Genomic DNA, 24,809 nt, shown 5'->3' with positions numbered 1-24,809 from the left:
AGAGCATTTATTCACATTGAACAATTATTCAAACCTTCTCTCAATTATATGGAAATTATATTAGAAATACTATTCCCCTTTCATTCAAAAGGTGCAACGAGGGTAACATCCTTTTAATGTATGGGTGCCCTTGAAGATGAGGGTCCCAATACAAGAACTGAAATGAAATACGTATGCAAACAGTTCTTAGTACTGAACTGTTCTAAGAAGGCCTACCTTCGTACAGAAAATATCCACAAGAATTACCCCTTACCACTTAGCTGAGAGAGGAGTAGGAGAAAATGTGGGAGTAAGGTAAAGGCATTTAAAAAAATACATTGAAAAAAGGAATTAAAAAAAGTAAGAAGCAGTTTATGTTTAATCACAGATAAAATGCTTTGTAAAGTACTAAGAAGGGGTATGTATGCATTTAATGACTCTTTAAGCCAATGCTTTAAAATTTTTATTGTTTTTATTGTCTGGAATTCCATCTCTCTCTAACAGTGTTGGGCAGTATTCAGGTTACCTATGGTGAGAACATCAATTGATAATTAATCAGCTGACATGCATTGAGTGCGCCAAACTGAGTTAAAACAAGGGAATACTGAAAATATGTTCGTGCTTTTTCACAAGCTTATAGTCTAGTTGGAGAGATTGGGGTTAAACTGAAATATTTGGGCTCAATAAAATAACATGATCAAAAGTAAGGAGGCATGATACAGATGGCAAATGCAGGAGGAGAGCACTGTGTGGAGTGGTCATTCTGAGTGTCTACCGTGTTTCCCTGAAAATAAGATCTAGCCGGACAATAAGCTCTAATGCATCTTTTGGAGAAAAAATTAATATAAGACCCGGTCTTATTTTACTAGAATATAAGACTGGCTCTATATAATATAATGTAATGTAATATAATATAATATAATATAATACTGGGTCTTACATTAATTTTTGCTCCAAAAGACGCATTAGAGCTGATTGTCTGGCTAGGTCTTATTTTTGGGGAAACAGGGTAGTATTTAAAAAAGGAGGCTTCAGGGAGTTGGTGGACTTCACAGGATGTTTACTATCTGTGGTGGATTACTTGCAGAAATGGCCTCAATGATTCCCCTTTCTGTGTTTGCATCTCGGCAATGTAAGTTTTCAGCTCCCTACATTAAGAGTGTGTACTCCTGGGGCAGCCGGATGGCTCAGTTGGTTAGAGCAGAGCTGTTAACAAGGTTGTTGGTTCAATTCCCGCATGGGATGGTGGGCTGCACCCCCTGCAACTAATATTGAAAACACTGGCTGGACTTGGAGCTGAGTTGTGCCCTCCACAACTAGATTGAAGGACAACAATTTGACTTGGAGCTGATGGGAAAACACACTGTTCCCCAATGTTCCCTCCCCCCCCAAAAAAAAACTAAAAAAAAAGAGTATCTACTCCACCACTCTTTGAATTTGAGTTGGCCTGATTACAGTGGTGCCAGCTCTGAACAACAAGGTGCCAGCTCTGAGCCTAGGCCTTAAGATGCCTAGCATGCTTCTGGCCACTCTCTTGGAACACATCCAGCTGCCATGAATAACCCCCAGATAAGCCTACTGCTGAAGGAAAAGAGACAACATTCTTCAGGACATGAACTGTCTCAGCTAAGGCCATCTGAGACTAGTCAGCCCCAGCAGAGCCATCAGTGAGCCCAGCTGAATACAGAAGAACCCCACTAGGTGAGCCCAGTCAAAATAGCCAACCCACAGAATCCTGGGCTAAATGAATGGTATTGTTTTGGAGTGGTTTGGCATACGGTAGTAGGTAATTGATACAAGGTCTGAAAGGTGGAGAGGAAAGGAGAAAGTGTTCTATAATGGAGATATAACACCAAAAAGGTCAAGAGTCAGAAATGTGTGAGATGGGGTCAAAGAAAAGTGAAGACAACAGTAGAATTGGATGTTTGACCACTTTCAGTAAATCACTCGGAGGACCAGCATTCAAGAGAACATATACTGGAGGCCAGACCTGTATTACTATGCAGCTATATGGTGATCTTCTCTTGAAAGCACTCCATCAGAGCATAAGAAATGGGAATCCCCACATGTGGAAACACACAGTGAGCATCAGTACTCATTCCTCCAAGCTGGACTTTGAGAGTGAGACATCTAAAACTTACGTGACATACTTTCAAGAAACTGCTAGTGGTGACTTGCAGAATCCCAGATGAAAGATTATTTTGAAGTTAAGAGTGCTTCTACAATCTTAAATTCCCACAATGTGAATCTATTGGCCATTTAATAACAAACCTAACTCAGTTTTATTAGGTCATTGAATATATTTTTCACCATAAAAAAGCAAAAGAGAAATATTTTTCCTTTAAATGCCAAAAATATGTTCTCTTTCTCTTGAGTGGTATTTGCTTGAAAAGAATATCCCTGCAAGATGATGGATTCTGGTTTTAAAAGCAGCTCCTTAAATTTTGTCAGACAGTAGGTGGGAGAGGGGGAGGGATGGAGGTGGAGTGGAGTAAGGGTGAGGGATATGGATGATACTTAGATGGAACAATATTTAACCTCCATCTCCTCATGTCTGGGATCTTTTATTCCAGCAGCCACAGAAACGTCTTTCATTTCATTTGCTATTATTTTTAAACTGACTAGTTGACAAAGTCCCTTAAACTTTATACAAAATGGCCTTACTGAGCAACTATTTTATTCAAACAATGCCCGTGTCAGCAGTACCACACGTCATAAAATCACGGTGGGCCAGGGATTTCAAGAGAAGGCAAGGAGGCAAGAGAAGTCAAAACTGAAGTGTCACACAAGAATGGAGTGATAGCGGCGTCATACCTGAAGTGTGCCCTGTGTGCGCGCGCGCGCGTTTAAAGGAGCGCGAGCGTGATCTAAAGTTGTTTAATTGCTGCTTGTCTCCGGTGAACATGTTGCGCCCTTTTGACGCTTAAGTAACCAGTTCACCCAAAACTTTTCTGAAGCGAGGACCCGCATCTCCTGGGTCACCCCTGCCTTGTCACCCCCCGCGTTTGGGCGTCCTGCGCCGGCTAACAGGTCCCCGATTACTGAAGCGTCACCTCTCAGTCCCCAGTAAATCTCCGCAGCCCACTCGGACTGCAGCCTGGTTGCCGCCCGGCCTCCCATTGCAGCAATCAGGGCGGCATCAGAGGGAGGAGGCGCGCCGGGAAGGCGAGACCCAGAAGGACCAACTCCGGGAGCAGCATGGGGAAGGCACGCGCGGGGCGAGTTCGCAGCACAGGTAAACAGGCTGGCCAGGCGCAGGGCGCTGCCGCCGCCGCGGCCACCCAGCGATTTCCAGGCACGCAACTCCGCCTCCAGGGCGCTCTCCCAGCCGCTCGCTCGCTCGCAGCCTCAGCAGCCGCCGCAGCATCACTTCACACAAAGGACTGTTACCCGCTGAGCAGCTCCTCCACCTCCACGTCCTCCTCCCGTGACAGCAGCCCCGACAGCAGGGCTCGGGCGCGGCGGCGGCGCCAGGAGGACCTGTCACTCCCAGCAACCCAGGCGGTGGCAGTGGCTTCATTTATTTATTTATTTTAATTCCCTATTTTGCTTTAATTTTTTTTTTCCCCTTATACCTCTTCGCCTTTCTGTGGGTCCACCCACCTCTTCCCTCCCTTCCTCCTCCTCCTCCTCTTTCTCCTCCCTCTCCTCCCATAAACAACTCACCTACACCCCACCCCCCCACCAATAAATAAATAAAAGGAGGAGGGTAAGAGGGGGAGGAGGAGTGGTATGGCGTGGGGAGGAGGAGGAGAGAGGAAAAGGGAGGCAGCGCGAGAGAGCGAGGCACAGTCCGAACAGACCGCCCGGAGCCCGCTCGCACCTCACACCATGAGATGGCGACGCGCCCCGCGCCGCTCCGGGGGTGCCGGCCCTCGGGGCCCGCGCCCGGGTCCCGCCGCCCGCTCGCCGCCGCCGCTGCTGCCGCTGCTGCTGCTGTGGATCGCGGCCTTGGCGCCGGGGGCGGCCGCCGGCAACGAGGTGGCTCCCGCGGGGGCCTCGGTGTGCTACTCGTCCCCGCCCAGCGTGGGCTCTGTGCAGGAGCTGGCTCAGCGCGCCGCGGTGGTGATCGAGGGAAAGGTGCACCCGCCGCGGCGGCAGCAGGGGGCACTCGACAGGAACGCGGCGGCGGGCGAGGCAGGGGCGTGGGGAGGCGAGCGCCAGCCTCCAGCCGCCCGCCCCGGAGCGCTGGGGCGGCCAGCTCAGGACCCGCTGCCCACCGCCAACGGGACGGTGCCCTCCTGGCCCACGGCCCCGGGACCCAGCGCCAGCGACCCTGGGGATGAGGCATCCTATCTGGTGAAGGTGCACCAGGTGTGGGCTGTCAAAGCCGGGGGCTTGAAGAAGGACTCGCTGCTCACCGTGCGCCTGGGCGCTTGGGGCCACCTGGCTTTCCCCTCTTGCGGGAGGCTCAAGGAGGACAGCAGGTACATCTTCTTCATGGAGCCCGATGCCAACAGCAGCAGCCGTGCGCCGGCCGCCTTCCGAGCATCATTCCCCCCACTCGAGACGGGAAGAAATCTCAAGAAGGAGGTCAGCAGGGTGCTGTGCAAGCGGTGCGGTAAGTCCCGCGCCCCTGGGGGCGTGCTCCGACGGGGACGGGCTGGGAGGTAATGAGCGGGGCGAGGCGGGCGCACTCCGGGGTTCGACGGCTGCGGGACAGACGCCATGTGGGGAATTGTTTCAGGGTTTTGGACTCCAAGTGAACCTCAGAGGAGGAGGTTTCGCCAACTGTATTCCACAGGCAGCGCCTTCTCTACTTTCGTTTTCTAGGCTTTGCCATTGGTGAAAGGCCAACTTTGGTCCTTGGTTGGGGCCGCCTGAAACTTTTTAATCCCTTGGGGTTTCATTCACCAAGTAGAATGGAAATGGCTGGTAGCTTTCTTTTGTGTGCAGTATTGAACTTGGCTTTGGTTAGGAGCTGCTGACTATGGGCCGCCTTTGTGGGGCTTTCCCTTTGCAGGATGAAGGGTGAGTCTCTAGGATTTTAACGGCTTCCCTTCGCTTGGAGTCTTTGAGTGTGGAGATAACCAGAGGCTTGTGTGTATGGAGAGCCTAGACGAGGAAAGGGCAGCGCACTGAGAGTCTTCTAAACGTGGCAGACGTTTGGCGAAATCACCGTCCAACAGATAGATGCAATCTCTACTGTGTGTGTATCTGAGAAGTAGAAAGTTTTTTTTTTGTTGTTGTTGTTGTTGTTTTTAATGGTGAAATCATCTCAAGAATTTTTGTTTTCACAGTATTTTGGTTTGGAGTATGTTTTGGCACTTGAGTGAATCGGGACAGATGAACGTAATTATGGAGCTTCAAGTGTAGGCCCTGAAGAATTTCGGAAGCTATTTTTAGCAGTCATTTCCCAAACCTTTTAGGATTTACCACTGAAAATATTCTTCCCAGGTGTCCTTCATATGATCAGGTGTGAGAAATTAGCTGATAATCTAATTACATTTCCTAGGGAGCATTACATTTATAAAATAATTTCTAGGTTCTAAATATCTGTATAATTTCCTGATTACCATATAATCACTAAAACATAGCAGGGTTTCTTCTCAAACCATAAATTAACATGATTACACATCACAAATTCTAATATGCATAATAGCTTTCTCCTGGGTCTTTATTTATCTGTCTAAGAGATGGTTGGGTTAATTGAATCTTTACAAAACTCAGCATCGTGCCATGCTCCATCTGCCTGAGAAGTAAAGTGTATCAGTTCATTTCAGTTTGTATCTGGTGAGGGCCAGTTATTTAAATTTCTGATTAGCAGTTGTGGTACTTATATCCTGCAGTTAATTAATACACAATGATATTGTTTTAATGACAGGAAAGAGCATTGCTCATCTACTATTTCCTTATCTTAACAGTGCACTTTGGGCACCAGAGACCTGTTAAGATTGCACCACTCTGTGGACAGAAGCTGTTCTCAGACGGTGGTGCTGAAGAAAGCGGAGGGACTTTGGGATTCCCCGGGTCTGGCTGATAGGTGTCACTGTAAAACATGGGAAACGCTCTGCTGGGAGCTGTCTTATGAGGCAACACAAAAGCTCCACACCACTGTACTGTAGCATATATTATTCTGTTATAGAATCTGAAACAAAACCTTTTAAGCCATGCCATCCTCCAATTTTCATGTTTTCTAATACGTAATTCAGGAAGGATTCGCTTTTACCCCAAACCATATGAGTTGTGAATCATTTACTATACATGGTGGGAAGTTAATATAAAGGGGACTGGAGTTGGCCATGTTGCCTAAGGAGGGGGGGCGTGTTACTAGATTTGCCTTTTAATTGGAAATAAATGTCGAACTTCAGGGATAAAGTTCTTATAAGCGTCTAGAGGACATTTGGAAATGGAAAATTCATGTTGTTTGGAGGAATACTATTTTATTTATGTGCTTCTAAGGGGAAAAAGCTTCACTAAAGGTAGTTTTACTCTTTTGTTTGCCAGTGAAACAAAATACATAGTTTTAAGTTGTGGCATACTAAGGAAAGCAGGTTTTAAAAATGAACTGGAAATCTCTGTGCATGTAATTGAGTAATTTAAGAAATCATGAGGATACTGCTCTATGTTTGTGTAATTATTGTGTATGTTTGATGATTTTAGTGTTATATGCTTTAAAGTAGGGTATTGCATGAAACCTTAACTAATTGGTTTAGCGAAGGACTAACTGGAATCACGCTAAAAGTTTCTCTTGAATTTTTATGAACATAATAGTTATTGTAACATCATAGAATAAAAATAAATAGTGTAAGCTATTTTATATAATGTAAACTCAATAAATCCATACTTGTAAAAGTATGTGAAAACTTGTGAGTTCATCCAGTTGTGTGGTCACAGTTAACAATGTCATTCAGAACCTACCAGACAAAGGAACACAAACAACTGGGAAAAAATATACAGAGTGAATGGGGGCTGATTTGTCCTGGTTGAGCTGCTTCTGTGTGCCTCTGGTCAGATGATTTCAAGGAGAGGTAATGGAACAGAGGGTTCTTCTCTATTGACATGACACTGCCCTGGGGGCATGATGGTTGTGTTCCTGCCTGAGCCGTGATGCTAGGCTGGAGAGGGAATATGGCAAAGTCATTTTGCGATCTCAAACCTAGGGGAACAGTTTCCAGCTCTTATGTGTTCAGCTGCTGGGTTGTTTCCTACAAGTTGATCACTATTGTAAAAACCACACATGCAACAGATTAGCCTTAGTGTTGAGCTAACAGAGGTCTTTCCTGCGGTTTTTTTCCCCTTTTTCTCCTTATCTAAGCTAAACTCCTGAGTAGTGTCTGTAAAAAAGAAGCTCTTCTCTGAAAAATGGACCTTTTGAAACAGAAACTGTTTAGTATATTTTAGAAGACAACACAGAATGCCATAGCTTGTTTACTTTATATTTTAAGTTTGTGTAAATTACACTTCCTTTACAGTTATTTAAATTCTTCCCAGACTTTGTTTTTTCTCTTGCTCACTGAGGGAGCTAAGAAATATTTCTAGACTTTATATTCATCAGACTGTGCAATAATTTGCTGTTCAATTAAGTTTCTATTATTGAAACAATCATTGTTTGAAGTGCTACGTTTTTAGTTTTCAAAGCATTGCAGTTATACTAGGCAGAAGCTAATTTCCAAAAAGGACTAAAAATAACTGATGTTGAATAACATCTATAATTGGGCCATGCAAAATTTGTATATCAATTGTGTTCTTACAAGCCAATCTAAGTATTTGGTATATCATATAATATTGGAATATATTGATAATGTAAACATGTTTATCAACTATTTGTGATAAATGGCACTGTTTTTTCTAATATCCTCAATAACTATTCAATAAAGTGTGCTGACCTTATGGTGTTATGAAAATGAGAAAAATGCTGCAGGGATTTCCCGACCAACATTGAAGAAAATTATTCATAATAAAAGCTATATTAAGGAAGTAGCAATAGGAACAGATACAGCCTGACTGCTTGTATTTCATAAATACACATGTAAATTTAATTTCCCAAGTGTTCGTGACTGCTCTCTTTAAACTGTATAAATCTTACTTTCAAGAATCTATACTGTATTTAAAACCTTCCTGTTGAGTAGAGAAACTGTATTTTTAAATATATATGTTAAAAAGTGAAACGAAGATAGGTCATTTGGGAAAACAACTCCTTAAAATAAAAACATTTTAAAAGGAGAATTTAAATATCTGAATTAGAATATTTTACAAACACTTGGGGATAGTTCTCATCAGTTGTGGGCGATCTATAAATCCTCCGAATCTAGGGAGTGTTTTACCATATGTCTTAATGTATTAGGTAATACCGGGAAGCTTAAACAGCACTGAGGGTTAAAAACAATGAGCTATGTTCCTGCTAGCCTGTATATTTATAGCAAATGAGAGCAAAAGACGTGATTGGGAGGGTTATTGCCCTTGTCAAATATAATCTATTCATTGTTCAGGAAATCTCCTTTGCTTCAATGCCCATTTTTTCCTGTTATTTTTTTCTTAATTATAAATGTAACAGCTTTTAAAACCTATTTTTAAATTTTGGTGACAATTTATGAAGTTGCCAGATGTCCAAAGATTCTCAAACTTTCATCTGTCCGTAGTACTTAGAAATACTTGGGTTTTTTGTTTGATTGTTTTTGATATGCTCGAACGACATAAAAAAATGATCTCTATGGCTAGCTGTGATTTCATGGGTATTTGCTTAGCCTTATAGAAATAAATGATAATAATGAATACATAACGTATATAATGACTAACAGTGGTAGGGATTCACTGATTGTTATATTCATTGGAATTATATAATGAAAAAAGTATATATTGGAAACAAAAAGTAAAAAATTAGGGCTTATTGACTCACACAAATTGTTACCAAAAAAAATAATGTAACACGCCTTACTCAAAATTTTCATAAGAAAGTGGAAACTAATTTTTAATGTTATTTTTAAATAACAGAAATGGCTATTGTGGACAGTTTTCCATCCGTATATGAATGCTATAAATTTGTGCTTGCACATATTACTCTGTACTCTTGTGTTATCATAAAATAAGTTAAAAATAAAGTAACAGTATGGAAGAATGTAGCTACTCCCCCCAATATCAGTCACTTTATAACACTTGAACAACTGATTAGTGGTATGTACATCCTGTCATACTTTTAAATCTAAAGTTGAATTATTTGAGCATTTACAGAATACAGACTTAAGTCTTGCTGAGTTGAGGTAAGTGCTAGTCGAGAGCTTGTGTTTTCGTATTGTTGTGTTTTCATATTGTTTAGTGCTGTGATGCGCTTGAGACGAAGCTTGCCTCCTGGCTCTCTGTCCCCAAATGATCCATACAAGTTGAAGTAGATAAAAGACATTTTGGTGAAGTTGAAAGATAATGCGTTGACTAGTCTCTGTTTGGTGTAGATCCATTTTATAGGAAACAATTCCCAATTCCCCCTAGTATAGACTTACCATCCATGAATCCTAGAGGGAGATGCATAAGTGCTAATTCACTTTTTTTTTTTTTTTTTGGTCTTTAAGAGAACCAGGATATTTTTCCCTATGGCAAATAGTTTACTTGAGAACTATATTCTAACCTTGGCTCACCCCATTAGGACCTAGTAAAATTTATATTTTGTTTTTCATAATAACAAAAAACAAAGAGAAGAAATTTAGTTTACTCACAGCTTGGATGGTACCTAGGAGATGGTCCTACCAGGTCCTAACTCAGACGTCACAGGTGTTTTCCCTTCATCTCTATTTCCCTTATGAAGATGCTGCAAGGTAAGTGTGCGTGGATCCATGAGTGAGTCTTAGTCTGGGAGAGAACAAAGTGTAGGATTGCTGTTCATCATCACACTCACTACCCTTCTCTTTCCACCTTGGACTTGAGCTGTCTGGGTCTAAGTATGTCAGAAAACGGAGGGCTTAGATCACCAGCCCTCCATAGATGACCATAGATGGTCTTTCTGTCCTGGATAGGCTCCGTGTTCATCCCATGAGGATACTGATGGTAACCTACCTTGCATCTCTACTTTAGAGGCTTTCCCTTCCAAAGCCCAAGGCTCTGGCTTTGGGCATCTGCCTCAGTGTTCTGGGACTTGTAAGCAAACAGTTAAGTGTGGTACATGATTCTAGGGCTGGTAGCCGGAATTTGGAAGTACTACTGGGCCAAAATAACCTAGAGGAGGAAATAATTTCTTTTCCTTTTGCTCTGTTGTGCCAGAATATGTGAGCTGAACTGAGCCCACTACAAAGGGACATGCCTGGTGAAGGCAGTCGAGTCTTGGTAGTGGATGTACCTCGGAGCCAGAGCATGGGGGTGGGACATGATAAGAGAGGTGCATCATTATTGTCTATATTGTTAAATTTGGAAAGCCCACACTAGTAATACTGTCATCCCAAATGTTATCTCTAGTCTGGGAATTCCTATTAAGGCAAAGGGAGCTAAAACATAGAGGGGCTAACCAAAACCAAGTGATTATAACTAGCATTCAGTGAGTTTGTATCTTATTTTGCCTCTTGGCTAGATTCATATAACTTGATTACTATGTGTAGATTAAATACCTGTTCAATAATTAATTAAATGAATAAATGACTGAAGCACCCCAACTCAGTGGCAATCACTGTTCTAGGCTAAATTTTGAAAGACGGGGAAAAGATCTTCTGATTCTTTCTCTTCAGTCTGATCTGGTGAGGTGGATCTGTGAAGCAAATAGCATTTGGACCCATATCCTGCCAGGACACCATTTCCTCCCCTCAACACCCACAGCCTTACTTCTGGATCAATCTTTGGGCTTCAGAGAAAGCTATTTAATTTCCTAAAATTTGTTTTTCCTCGATTACTTCTGGACATTATTTATTCTTTGTAGTCTATAGCCCAGCTGGGAAAAAATTTCCCTATGTCGTAAAGACTGAGAAGCACAGAAGGGATTTTGAGTGAATCCATATCACTATTTTTTTGCAGACCCATTTCCAAATCATTCCAATTCATTTTGGGTATTAGATCTCAGTACTCGGAAATTCCATGTTCTGCCTTGGTCTCCCCCACAGGTGTTACCCACCTCAGTCCAGGTTCAGTTCTTGTAACTGAAGATGGAAAAGTACTGCTTGGATCCCTAAGAAATAATAACAAAAAATATTTTGGGTGAATTACTTTTCACCTTTTTTCTTTGTTTTTAACGTTACCTCAGCTCTTGGTTAGACTGCAGGTGGGATGGCACCTGTCCATCTGGGCTCTGATGAATAATGAGATCTTTTCCCTTCACTTTCGCAGTCGGCCCTGGAGATACCATGGGTGATGGTGTGTTATCAGTGCGGCAGCAGATGCAGTGGCAGCATTTTCTTTCCCTGCAGGGAGCATCCTGGCTGCATCTCTGTAGAGAACATGGTAACTGTCTACTGATAGAGGAGGAGAAGGATGGCTATGTTTGCTTCAAATAGAATTTTTCTTTAGACTTTGGCCTTTGGAGGTGTTTCCGGTGGTTAGGGCTCTTTGGTGACGCCAGGATGGAGGTGTTGTGCTCAGAGTGGGTGTGCTCATCGTCCTGTCAGCACAAAAGGGTCACCACGTTGAAATTGCCCAGGCGCTCTACTTCTTTGCCAGCCTCAGCATGTCTGAGATGCTCTTTCCTTCTTTGTCTTCATTCCCATCCAACGAGATTGCTGACATCTCCTCCGAAGCATTAGTAACTTTTCTTTCATGCGAGTGGGGATTTTTATTAAAAACTCTAGCATTTTGGAATATAGTCTTATTCTGTTTTGTTTTTTTTTTTTCAAATTGCGGTAACATAAAATTTACCAATTTAACCATTTTTTAAGTATGTAGTACAGCAGCATTAAGTATTCACATTGTTGGATAACTATTATCATTACCCATCTCCAGAACTTTCTCACCTTCCCAAGCTGAAACTGCATACTCATTAAACAGGAACTCCCCATTCTTTCTCCCCAGCCCTTGGTAACTACCATTCTATTTTTGTCTCTATGAATTTGAGTATTCTAAGTCCCTCATATAAGTGGCAACATACAGTATTTGCCTTTTTGTGACTGGCATATTTCACTTAGTAAAATGTCTTTGGGATTCATCCATATTGTAGCATGTGTCAGGATTTCCTTTTATGACTGAATAATATTCCATAGTATGTCCATGCCACATTTTGTTTTATCCATTCTCCATTCATCTGTCAATGGACACTGGGTTGCTTCTACATTATGACTATTATGAAAAATCTTTCTATGAACATAGGTACCAATATCTATTCAGGACCCTGGTTTCATTCCTTGGGGCAGATACTCAGAAGTGGAATTGCTGGATCAGATCGTAATTCTATGTTTAATGTTTTGAGGAACCACCGTAAGGCTTTTCACAGCAGCTGTACCATTTTACATTCCCAGCAGCAATGCACAAGTGTTCCAATTTCTCCACATTTTCACCAACATGTATTATTTTCTATTGTGTAGATAATAGCCATCCTAATGAGTGTGAAGTGGTGGTGAGCAGTTTTTATGTTGTTGCTTTCTACTCAAATTTAGTGCCTTTAATTAAACTGTCATTAATAAGAGAAAAAAAAGTCTTCGAATACAGAGGTGTTTATATATTCAGCTCTTAATTTACCCAGCATGTAGACTCCTGAGTCAGAAGCCACCAAATGACAAAATTACCACAGATAATAGCTTAATAAAAAACAATAAAAGGTTTAAAGAGTAAATTTACATATACATAAGAATATGTATTTCTATTCATATTGATATCGATGTCCAGAAAGGCACCTTATCACAATTGGATTAGTACCAGAATCTTTTAATTGATTTTTTCTTATTCATTAATTTTCCTTTTTCTTCTTCTTTTTTTTTTCCATAATTTCCCTGCCTCTATTCTGTCCACTGCTCCAAATTGCCCTCCATTAAATACTGCACTGGAGGATGAGTCATTCTAAAATACTATTTTATTAGCTCTCTTTCCCTGTTTGGAAACTTTCAATGGATGCACCATAGTTAACCTCTAAATCCTGACATTCAATGTCCTCCGTACTCCAAAGTAAATCTAATCTTCCTCAATTTTACTACTGGGAATGCTTTTATTCAGTCAATAGCAGTTTCTCCATGAACAGACCATGTAATTTTCTAATCCTCCTGTTTGTACATATGCCATTTCCTCTGCCTGGACTTCTTTTCTCCCTCACTTCTGCCTGTGGAAAGTCAGCTCATATCCTATTGCTTCCGTAACATCAACTCCTAGTAATGATCCTGTTGACAATACTCATTCTAGCCTTTGAATACAGAGCATCTTTTTACTGTATACTTTACATGGTGCTATTCCAAATTTCCCGTATATCATCTTGTGTTTTTTTGAAACTGATGTACTTAAAAAATATTCTGTACATTGTGTGTCTTGCCTTGCCCAGTGGGCACAGTCTCCTTGTGGGCAGACACTTGGAGTGTCCTCATCTTATTCACAAGTGAAAAGTGCCCTGGCCTCAGAGACAGAACTCCTTTCCCCGTGCAGCTTTGTAGTTTAGTATCTGTATAGTTTGGGTAAGAGACTTTATCTCTTTAGGTCTCAGTTTCCTAATATGCAAAATGAGACAATAGAACTAAAACGCTTTCATGGTTCATACAAACTGCATCTGGTCCTAATCTCAGAAATGACCCGACTTAGAAACCACTTCTGTTCTTGCCTCTGGAGCTTGTCTTTTCCTTTTCTCTCATTTTAGTGTTGTTCTAAGGAAAATGATGACGGAAAGTCAATTATGAAACTTTTAGACAATCTGAAAGAGGAGTAAGAGAGCTTAATTCGAGGGAGGAGAAAGTATATCCTTCTTTCTCCAAATCGTTTCACGTCCATTACCTTTCTTGGGTCATTTTGTTCTATTGTCTGAAATACTAACAGTTATTTGTATTCACAAGCCTCATCAAGGAGCAAATACCACTCTCTCAAGGCCTGTCTTTGAAATTATGAAGTATGATTAATCGATTAGGCCACAACCATAAACTTCTGAAGCAAGAAAGTCCAGTCATTTGTTTTTAATAAAATGACAGAGAAGATGTAAAATGTTTTAGGATGAATTTTTATTAATTTTAAAACTGTAAATATGGTCCTGTTTTAGGTTCTAATAATGTGTGGTGTTGTGGAAATGGATGAAACTACCACAGACAGCCCGGAGAGCTTGGTTTTCAGCTGGATGGCACCCCTTCTGAGGGTGGTGGGGAGAGGAGTCCAACCTTGAACTTCTTTCTCAGCTCATGAGTCTCATGGTTTGGGCAAGCAAATGATATATTTCAGTCTTTTCATGAGTAGAACGAGCAATGCTGAAACAAGTTGTCAAATGAGGAATAATTTGATCTGACTTTTATAATTACTGCTTGAAGAGGCCCTGGCAGTGCCACAGGGGCTGTGCAGGGCAGGGCAGGGCAGGACTCAGCTGTGCTACGTCCAGTTTTATTTATTCCTTGAGTTTGGCCTCCCTCGGTCCCTGGTGAGTTCATCTATTCCGCAAAATCCAATGCTGCTTATAAATTGTGGTTCCTAAAGTCATATCTAGCCCAAACTCTGTTTTTCGGCTCCAGATCCATTTATCCACCTCCTTACCAGGTAATCCATGCAAATGTCCTACAGACACGGTATATAAAACATTTTAAACAGTGTCTCATTATCTCCCCAGCCAGTCCATCTGTATAATAATGAAATTACTACCACTGCTACTATTACAATCACTGCTATTACTACCAGTGGCGTCCCTGATTGACAGCTCATTCTGTGCCAGACAGAGTAGTAGGTGCTGATATGAATTCTGTGAACCCCTCCCTATAGGATAGCATCAGCGTCTTTCTAGTTATTCCACACTAGATACCTCTCTGTCATCAGTTTGGTGACCAGATCCCATTGATTCCACCTCCTTCACATACCTCAAATGCCTCCCATTCACCCCAACAACTTTGTCTCTGTAGTAGTTCCCTTTCTTACTGTACCTGTAACAGCATCTTATCTTTGCTCATGGGTTCTCTCCTTAAATCCATTCTCTCTACTGTTGCTAGAGTGATCTTTCTGAAGCACATCAGTGATCTTTCTGAAAAAGATCATGCTATACCATTGCGTAAAGCTCTTCAGTTGTCCTCAGGATGAAATCCAGACTCCTTAGAATGGCACAGAAGGCCTTTCAACTTTTGTCCAAGTTATCTTATCCAGTTTCTTCTCCAGCTGGGAACCCTGTGCCACACTGATGGCACTGCTCTACATGTGCCAAGTGGCTTTAGGGCTCTGTGCATTTGCACATATTGTTCCCTTTTCCCAGAAGAATGGTTAAATAAAATTGTTCAGATAGATAATGGATTATTCCGTATTGTTCTGTAGTCTTTAAAAATCTTGAGGTAGAAGAAAGTGTAATGACTTAGAGATATGTTCATTGTATATTGTCAAGTGAAAAAAGTATATTATGCAATATATGTGTGTTACTCTTATCTATCCATCAACCATTTATTTACCTCATCTATCAACCAGTCAATCTAAAGAGAAATGAAAAGCTGGAAAACTCTGTAACAGAGTGTTAACAGTTGAGCACTGGAATTATTGATGCTTAGAATTTTCTTCATTTTGTTTTTGTAACATTTCTGTAATTAATGTTTATTACTTTTAGGAAGGAAAAACAGTAAGTGATGATAGAAATGCTGATTTAAAACAAGGACTGATTCTTACTTTAGGGACTTTGCCCGTTTAAAATATTGCCCTCCTTAGAGAAGATGGATTAATTAGGGTAGGCTAATTGCTGTAACCAGTGGTACCCCAAATATGTAGTGGCTCAACTGCAATTGTTTATTTCTGCTTAATGAATGGACAGAACATGAAATGTCCTAGTTTTTACTTTCTTCTGAAAGAGACCTGTGTTAACACCCAAGGTATGGCTGAACCTCCCTTCAGACCAAATTGATTGAAATAGGCGGGGTTCCAAATTGTGATGGTCATTTTATTTTTAATGGCATAGCTGTCCTCTGAAAAGTGGACAGATTTGCCCTCTGCTTCCTCATTGCAGAAGGAGAGCTCAACAGGAATGTGCAGAGTGGATCACAACCATCTATGTTTATTGTAGATGAATAACATATTAACTACATGCTCTTTCTTATGTTCAAATTAGCATTGTATGGATTAATTTTTCAATAAGTCTTTAAAGTTTAATTCTCGCTATGTCTGGTTTCGTTGTTTGATATCACTGAAAATGCAGAGGGTCAGACTACATTAGTTCTGTTCTTTGCTGGCATGTTAGGATGGCTTTTAGAGCTCTGTGTTTAACAAATCATTTTGATATAGGGACTTTAGAGAAATAGTCTCAGGCTTTATCACTGCCGACTTAATTGGGTTTCATGATGTACATTTCTTCTTAGTAGGATAAATTAAAATGGCTGATAAAGCTGCCTGTAAAAGCAAAATTGTTAGGTTAAACCTGCCTGGTGTATTAAATGTATTGATGAGTAATCTTTCCACTGTTTTTAATCACCTTTATTAACTTTTCAGTAGTTTTATTCCCAGTAACTTGCTAAATAACTGTCATTATGTACTTAGTAATATTTCTCTTTAAAATGCTATTGAAAAGTCCATGGAAATGATTAAGGTGCCAATATCATCCACCTACTTCCTGTTAGTAAGATTGTTGGTGATTTTATGATTAGCTGGGTGTATGCTTTTGCTTCCTTTGTGCAACCCAGGAGGAAAGGGAACCAATTCGTAGCAGGTGAATAGAGACAAGGAATGAATGGTTTTGAAGCTGCATAAAATAGTTTTTGTGCATCTACATTATGCATGTTTTTGTTATGCCCTCTTTAAAAATATTTTTACCAAATATTGAGAAGGTAAAGAGGATAATTCAGAATTGTAAAATATAAAGAATAATGATACATTTGTGGTGGTCTTCTTCAGTCTCATCTTTGTCATGAGCCATTTGGCTTTGTAAGGTCTTGAGTTCCTGGTGACTAAAAAACAGCTAAGGCATTGTCTTACCTGCAGTCAATCAGGGACATATCTATTCATTAATCAAAATGGACTAGAAATTTATCATGAATTTACCCCTTATCTTTTCCCATAAATTTGTATAGCCCCCAAATCCTATTTCTTGCCTCTTACATTGAGGCATTCCTGACCTGTGCGAGAAATTGTAGGGGCCATTCTGAAGATGTTACTTAAATAAATTATGAGAATCATGAGAATGCTAAACAAATGCAGGTAACCAATAGAAAAAGAGAAGCAGCGAGCACACTTTAATTTACTTATTTGATAAATATTTATTGGGCATCTATTATTTGCTAGTCTTTGTACTGATTTCTGGAATCATGGCAATGAAGATATGAGACATGGCCCTTCCTGAGATAATAGAGTAGAAAGACAGGACAGGTACACAAAGCATTGTATGACATACATATATTTACAATTGTGCTAAGCTTTGTAAGGGAAAAGTACAAGGTGCTATGAGAACATGTAGCAGAAGAAGCTATCTTAGTTTGAAAGCTACAAGATGGTAGCAGTTAGAAGGAGACATTTCTGATAGGGGTGGGGAGGAGGAGGGAAAAGAAGGAGGGAAGGACATTGTCAGTCCCGAGGCAGGGATGAGGAACAGCAGAGAGGAGAGTCAGCGCTAAAGAGACAAGAATGAGGTTTCAGAGGTAAAGAAAAAAAAAATCCGACCATTGTGGAAATTTTAGAATGCTGGACTTTGTCCTAAAAGCATGGGAAACCACTGCAGAGTTTTAAAGCACAGAAGTTGTAAGATTTCCATTACAAAAAGAAAAATCACAACTGGCTGTTGTGCAGAGAATGGACTGAAAGGTGTGTGCAGGGAACTCAGGAACTAAGTGAGATTAGGATGTGGCCTTGTGCTGGAGTGGGAGCAGAAGAGACGAAGGGAAGTGTAAGGATTTGAGATTATTTTGGAAGCATCTTTTAGCCTTGGTTATGAAGGGGGAATTCTTGTGGGGGATTGGGCAGGATAGCTCCTGGGTTTCTGGTGTGAGTAACTGTGTGTGTGGTTGGGTGTGAGATGGGGAATATTCTAGAAGGAGGGTAAAGTTCAGTATGTGTTTGATCTATCCAAATGGAAATAGCTATCCAAAAGCACTGGAATGAATGGAGCTCAGAAGAGAAGTCTGGGTTGGGTTTATAAATGTGGGAATTTTGGACAAGGACACGGTATTTCTATCTCCATGGGGTAGATTCAGTTGCTTAGGGAAAGAAGGTAGAGAGTGAGGAAAAGTGAGGTAAGAATGAAGCAACCTTTAAAGATGAGGAGGAGGAGACAGGAAAGGAGCAGTGAGAGAAGTGAGAGGAAGACCTCAAAAGGATTCAAGATGGAAAAAGTGGTCAGTTATGTCTGAGTCCCTAGAGAATCCTTTTGGAAGAAGGTGAAGGGCGTTGGTGAAGCCCAAAGCAGCATTGCCTGAGTGTTGACTCCTGCCAAACACTTTACACTTAAAAGTGCACGTGGTTGGTAGTGACTGGGAGGAATTACAGCAGTTCTGGCCAAGTGCTGTGGGTGGAGCCAGAGAGGGTGGGTTGAAGTACTAATGGCCAACCCCTGGATTAAGATTGGGTTTAGTAATATTTGTATTTATTCGAGCATAAGTAGCAGGAAGCTGTTTTAAGAACTCTGAACCTTTTTGGGGGGCGTGGGGTTGGGAAGAATGACTCTACTTCAGCTATTTAATGGGTAGTTTGTATAAAGATATAATTTTTAAAGAAGTCATCAAATTGATTAAATTGCACAGAGTGTTACTAAAGTGTTGCTGAAGGTCACCCTTTTATTAGTGTTTTTCTCCTTAGCTAAGAATTCTTTCCTCTGTACCAGGTAACCCACTTTAGTGACAAATTATTGTTCAAATTTTTCTTGACACAGCAACTTGAGAACTAACTACTGTCTCAATAGTTGGTGCCCAGGTCCTAAGGGAATTTAATGCATTGTCACATCAATACTTGTGGAGTGACATCTATCAATCTAATTTAGAAAAATATTTGAGTCAAAAGGTCCTTGGACCGTGTATTCGGTTGACACAGCGCTACGTTTATTTGAAGCTATGACTGAGCATTTTAATGATCAGAAGTCAAGAAACCCAAAGCTATTATTCTGACAGTAACTGAATGCATTTTTCCTGCCCATCTATATAAAGCCTTTTTATTGTCTAGGAAGCTGCTGAATGGATGCACTCATAACTATTATTTGCATAATGTAGTTTGAACCACCGTGGGAAGAATGGCTCTGAAGTTTCTGTTTTCATTGTTTACTTTCTGTACAATAATAGTGTTTTCGTGCAAGGATTTTTTTTTTTTTCACCTTGGCTTTTCCTAATTTTAATGCAGTATAAATAAGGTAGGAGTTCTATTTATGAAAATTGCACATTCTACATCAAAGGAAATGGGGGAAAGGATGACAAGGAAATCTCCAACAAATAGGAAGAGCAGCTCTGAATCCTTCTACTTCAGCAGCAGGCTCCTCAGACCAATTTACCTTGGAGAAGCATGGATGGCTTTTTGGACCTTATGTTCTGATCAGGGATAGACCAATGGTTTGCAGAAATGGTTTGCAGATTAGAATATGAAGATCCCTGGCCTGCACTTCTGGAGAGAGGAATTCATTTGGTCCACGTCATTCCTGAGAATATGCATTTTTAGAAATCTTTCCAGGTGATTTTGGGGTTCACTTAGGTCTAGGAGCCCTTGAACTCTGCAGCCACTAAGGTTTTCTCAACTAATAAAGTTGAGGATTCTCTGGAAAATCAGAAGCTGCGTAAGAAAAGAAAGAAATCGAATTTCCTGAGTTTCTATTATGTGCCAAACATTTTTACATATTTTACCTCCTTTATTCCTGAACACCGTCTCGTGAGGTATATCAATTTATTCCAATTTTAACCTGAGATTCAAAAACATTTATAGAACTTTAAAGGTCACACAGCCGCTTAGAGGCAGAACCTTTATTTGCATTCAGGTCATTTGATTTCCTCTGTTAGAACCATGACAAGGTTTGGAACAATGTAGCCTCATAGAATTCTAGTTGCAAATCCTGTGAGTGAGGTTGTCATGCCCTCTCTGTTGTAGTGGGCACCCATTGCTAATGGTAAACTTTCCTATTTATCTTCAAAGACTGTACATGCGGGTAATTGGGTAGAGAGGACTGGATGTGTTTTGAGAGTACTGAAGTCAGATCCAGTTGGATAAAACTATGTCTTCCATAGCATGCAATGAATAAGACAGGTTATTGTGTCCAGAGATGACCCTGTCCTAAAAGATCTGTGCTAATAAGTGCATTGTCTGAATGAGGAAACACCACACGTCAACGTTAATGTTTCTCCAGGAAGGGAATGAGACAAGTGGGGACCAGCAGGGGAAGAGCTGGAGGCTAGTGTGGACTTAGCTTCCTACTTAAGGGTCAGGCCTCATGACCTTGGGAACACTGCTTGAGGTTTCTACACATGATGTAAAATGAGAATAACGTGTCTCTCTTAATGATAAGTGAGTGTGGGCTGCAATAATGATCATGTATGTACAGCACCTAAGTCACAGTAAGTGCCCTCTTAATGCTAATTGGGGGGGCTAAGTGGGAGTCACCATGGAGCGAGCAGACTAGAGGCAAGGAAGATACAGTATAGTTGGGGACATGGAAGGGGATACACGAGAGGCCGAAATGAAGACGAACATCACCTGCTTGAGGACTGTGCTCTCCATTCCCTTACGAATTCATATTCTCCTGATCTGTGGTGCCAAAGGCCCTTGAATAGAGTGCTACTCCAAGCGTAGCTTGTGGCTCAGTAGCATTGTACAGTAAGGCCTCATCAATAGGCTCTAGAAACTGAGGCCTTAGGGGAAACAACATACAACAAAACCAATTTTACCACAGGCTAATTGATATCAATGAGTTAAGTTTCTGTGGCATATTTCTGGTCAAAAATACCACCCGAGTTCTAAATAAAAACTCAAAACACTTCTAATATTAACATTGAGTTAAATGTTAGCTACACATATGTTTAGGAAAGATTAATAAAAACAAGTAAGAGAATTGTTTTCCAACCTGCTTATTCCTGTTCAGGATCGAGCCTGGCTAGAGCCTATCCTGACAGCTCAGGGTGCAAAGGGACCTACCCTACAGAGGACGTCTTTCCATCATGTGGACACTCACACCCACACTCACTCAGACCGGGACAATGGAGACACGCCAGTTCACCCACTGTGCACAGTTTTGAGATGTGGGTGGAACTGGAGTACCTGGAGAAAACTCCACACAGACAGTGGCCCTGGCTGGAAATCAATTTTTTTTCTCATCAGTGTTATCATGAAACAACATTATTCGAGGACCTGGTGCTCATTAGGACTGCAAATCCCTGAGTCCCGTCCAGACCAACTGCTCTCCAGGGGTTTCTGATGTTCTCTGTAGTTTGAACAGCACGGCTTCAACAGGCAACCTCCCTCGGGATGTCTGGGGAAGTTGCTTGGTCAGAGAGGAGCATTTGTTCAGGCTCAGCCGTGCTGGTTCTGCAGTGAGTGTTCTGTCTGCAGAACTCCATAGATGGTGGCCGGAGCAGTAGTGGGTAAAACACACACACACACACACACACACACACACACACACACACACACACACAGAGGGATAGGGATAGGGATAGAGATAGAGATAGAGATAGATGGAGAGAGAGATAGAAATAGGGATAGAGGGATAGAAGGATAGGGAGATAGAGAGATAGAGAGAGAACACCTTTCCTGGGAAAGTTAAATGATAACATGACCTTTCCAAATGGGCTCCAGGACATGGCACCAAGATTGAGCACTAATGAAACACCAAGTAAGGAGATTCTCCAAAGAGTTGTCTGTCACCATGTGAGCAGAAGAGATCATGGGAAGGCTCCCAGTGGGAGGAGAGAGGAGACCCCACTCTCTGAACCTCACACTGAATCCTGAACTTAAGCAGACAACAGATTGGGGCAGGTACCCTTTGGAAGGGGAATTGAAATGGCCCCATTCCCAGAATGATTCTGAGGGAACCATCCAGCACATACAGAGAAAAAAAAAACCAATCTCCCAGACTCCACTTGCCTAACTGGAGTCCAGAATGGTCCACAAACGTTTTGGGCTCAGAGCTTTGGGATGATTTCCCATCTGGCTGTGTGCTCTGTGGAATGAGGCCAAGAGCAGAATTTTTGCATTTGGAGTGTCTTAGTGGAATCAAGTAAGATGAAAACAAAACTTTTGTAGCTCCAAAAGGTGGTCATAGGCTGTTCTCTTCTCCCTACTAATGATTTGAGCTTATTCAGTGCTTGCTCTGTGCTTAGCCCTTCCTGTTTGTTATCTCATTTATTCCTGATGGTGACCTGATAGAGGTCGACGTCGTTATACCAGTTTTACAGGTGAACCTATCTCAGAGAAGTTATGGTATACAACCAAGACACGCAGCTAAACGAATGGAGAGGGCAGGGTTCAGAACTCAATCAGGCTCTTTAGAAAGCTTCCTTATATACTGAATGCAGGCTTTCTCTAGGAAAAAATAAAAGGCAACATATATGACAACCATAGTAAAAGCCATAGTATTTACTTGATCTCCCTAACTCAACAAGTGTATAAAACCAAGGAGAAAGGATATGTGCATGCTTAACCAGAGTGGAGACATCATGTATTACAAGTATTCAGACACGTGAACTCCTGTGAAAGAGAAGGCAACTCCGCTGGGGCACACACACACACACACACACACACACACACACACACACACAAATCCACTAGGAAAGATATTAATTTAAGATACTTAAAATGTACTTGTTGGATAAATAGGGTTGAACTTCATTTTATGTTTGCAGAGTGTGTTAAAAATCGTTTGCAGAAGCATGTTGCATATGTTGCATTTATTTGTCTTGAGTTGGAAAAGTTAGAACAGAGAGTGTCTTATCAATATTAGACATTTGCTCCTCCTTTGGGTAACTTCTGTACTAACAAACACAGGACCATTTGCCACTAAAGATAATAAAACTTTTACAGAAGAACCTTGCCAAATGGAGCAAATAGAGGAGAGGTTATTTATTTATTTATTTTTGGTTTGATGAAAAAAAATGTATATCAACACTTTTCCTTGGAAGAAATGTAATTTCTGTTTTAGTAGGAGAAAATAACACTTTGACTTAAATTCTATTATCAGAAAACATGCCTTTGTTTTTATCTTGAGGTAAGGTTTTTTTTCATGTACTGTTGGGAGTCTGTAGTAATATAGTCATTTTCTATGGATCATTTAGTCATTATCCATTCTTTTAAGTTCATGTTTCTAGTCTCATTTATAGTTGTTTTTACTTTTTTTTATTACTAGCATTTAATAGTGACCACCTATTAAAACAATTGCAGTACCTTAAGTATATTATAAATTTATCTGACATGTTATTGCTTCTGGATTATAAACTGGAAAATAATTACAATTCTTGTTCTTGTTGTAATGCTATTATTATGAGGATTTAATATTTCCCCAAACAGTTTATGTAATTTGGTCCTTTTCTTCATTTGTATGTTTATTTATTTGCTGGACAGGATATTTTCATAGTTGTATTTTAAAAGTAATAAACTCTCAGAGCTGTTGATTTGAGGAATCCTTTTACAATATCACATTAATCTATTTAGCACCCAGAAGTTTCTTGGTAGATCGAAGGCATTTCCTGATCACTCCCAGAGGTCTGGCTGGACTTTCATCTATCTTAATAAAGATAATTACGGTTCCTCAGCTTACCAGGGTCTGTCTGGTCTGGCCTTAAGTGAATTAGTCCCCACCAGAATCTTGGAAGATGGATACAAGCAATGCTGCCTTAACTTCTAAATTTTTAGCCTTAGATTTCAGAAGGTGCAACCCAAGGTAGTTCCTGTAGTGAGGACAAACTTAGGTCTACATAACCTGCAGTTGGCGATATTTCGGGGAAGTCTGGGTCTTTCTTTTTCAAACTCTGATGGGTATTTGGATTCCTCTGTCATTCATTTCAAATGCATCTGCACCACTGGATATGTAGGAATGAAGGAAATGCTTCTCCGACCAATCAACCAAACACCGGCGTGTTTACTGTGTTATTGATTTCCATTATGACTTTTTACAGCATATGACATTTTTATGCTTATTAATTAAATGATATGTTCTATGACTGTCCACAGTTTAAATCCTCGACAAAATGTTAAACGTCAACAAAAAAGTCTTCAGCATAGAACTGTTTATAATAGCCACATTCACTGTCATTAATTCAATAAATCAACTTGAGCACTTAGGCGCCAAACACTGTGCTACAGATACAATGCTGTATAAGGATTTTATCCTTATGATGCATCTTTGTATTTTACAATCTGTCAGCTCAGCCTGTCTCTGAAAGGCCATCTTTGCCTGAAGTGGTTTCTGAAATGAAGAGGAAGAGAGGTCATCTTAGGATTTAACGTGAGTTCTAGTCTTCGTCTTTTCCTGACCACACAATGGACCTTAGGACGAGGAGGGAACAACAAGAGAATACCTTTCTAGAGAAATGACTTTCCAGTATAGGACTGGGCTGGTACTTCTAGGATAAATGAAGCCATAAAGTTACGGTTGTATGGTTGGTGGGCTGGGGGTTGGTAATTTGTGGGCATGGTGGAGGTTTCTAAATTTTCATAAGATCAAGAGCTCTAAGTGGCACTTAAGTACTTTTGTCCATAATTTAAAAATTTGAATTAAAATTATATTTTAAATTAAAATATGCAGGTTGCTATTGTACAGCTAACTGAAAATGAACTGTCCTTCTATAAAAGCATTGTCTACATGAACGAAAATATTACAAAAAGGCTGTAACGGGCTTACTTAACCCAGGTGGATAACGGAGAAGGTGAGGGGATTAGAAAGCACAAATTAG

The 24,809-nt window shown here is 40.8% G+C and overlaps 1 protein-coding gene across 9 annotated transcripts in view; it reads left to right on the top strand.

Annotated features, from left to right (window-relative positions):
• The first annotated feature begins 2,613 nt into the window (after positions 1-2,613).
• NRG1 (neuregulin 1) overlaps positions 2,614-24,809 on the top strand; it is a 977,086-nt gene continuing 954,890 nt past the window's right edge. For 2 of the 9 annotated variants that reach the window (XM_074329680.1, XM_074329677.1), the window contains exon 1: positions 3,047-4,540. In XM_074329680.1, the coding sequence (XP_074185781.1) occupies positions 3,712-4,540 (829 nt within the window). In that variant the 5' untranslated portion in view covers positions 3,047-3,711. Of the gene's footprint in view, positions 4,541-24,809 lie in introns of all 9 variants that reach the window. The other 7 variants (XM_074329686.1, XM_074329683.1, XM_074329684.1 and 4 more) reach the window with 7 other exon arrangements.

This window comes from Rhinolophus sinicus, linkage group LG04 (assembly GCF_036562045.2).
Source record: "Rhinolophus sinicus isolate RSC01 linkage group LG04, ASM3656204v1, whole genome shotgun sequence".
In the NCBI taxonomy this organism is placed as follows: domain Eukaryota; kingdom Metazoa; phylum Chordata; class Mammalia; order Chiroptera; family Rhinolophidae; genus Rhinolophus; species Rhinolophus sinicus.
The sequence above is the reverse complement of the archived record's forward strand: the minus strand, read 5'-3'. Positions and strand labels throughout refer to the sequence as shown.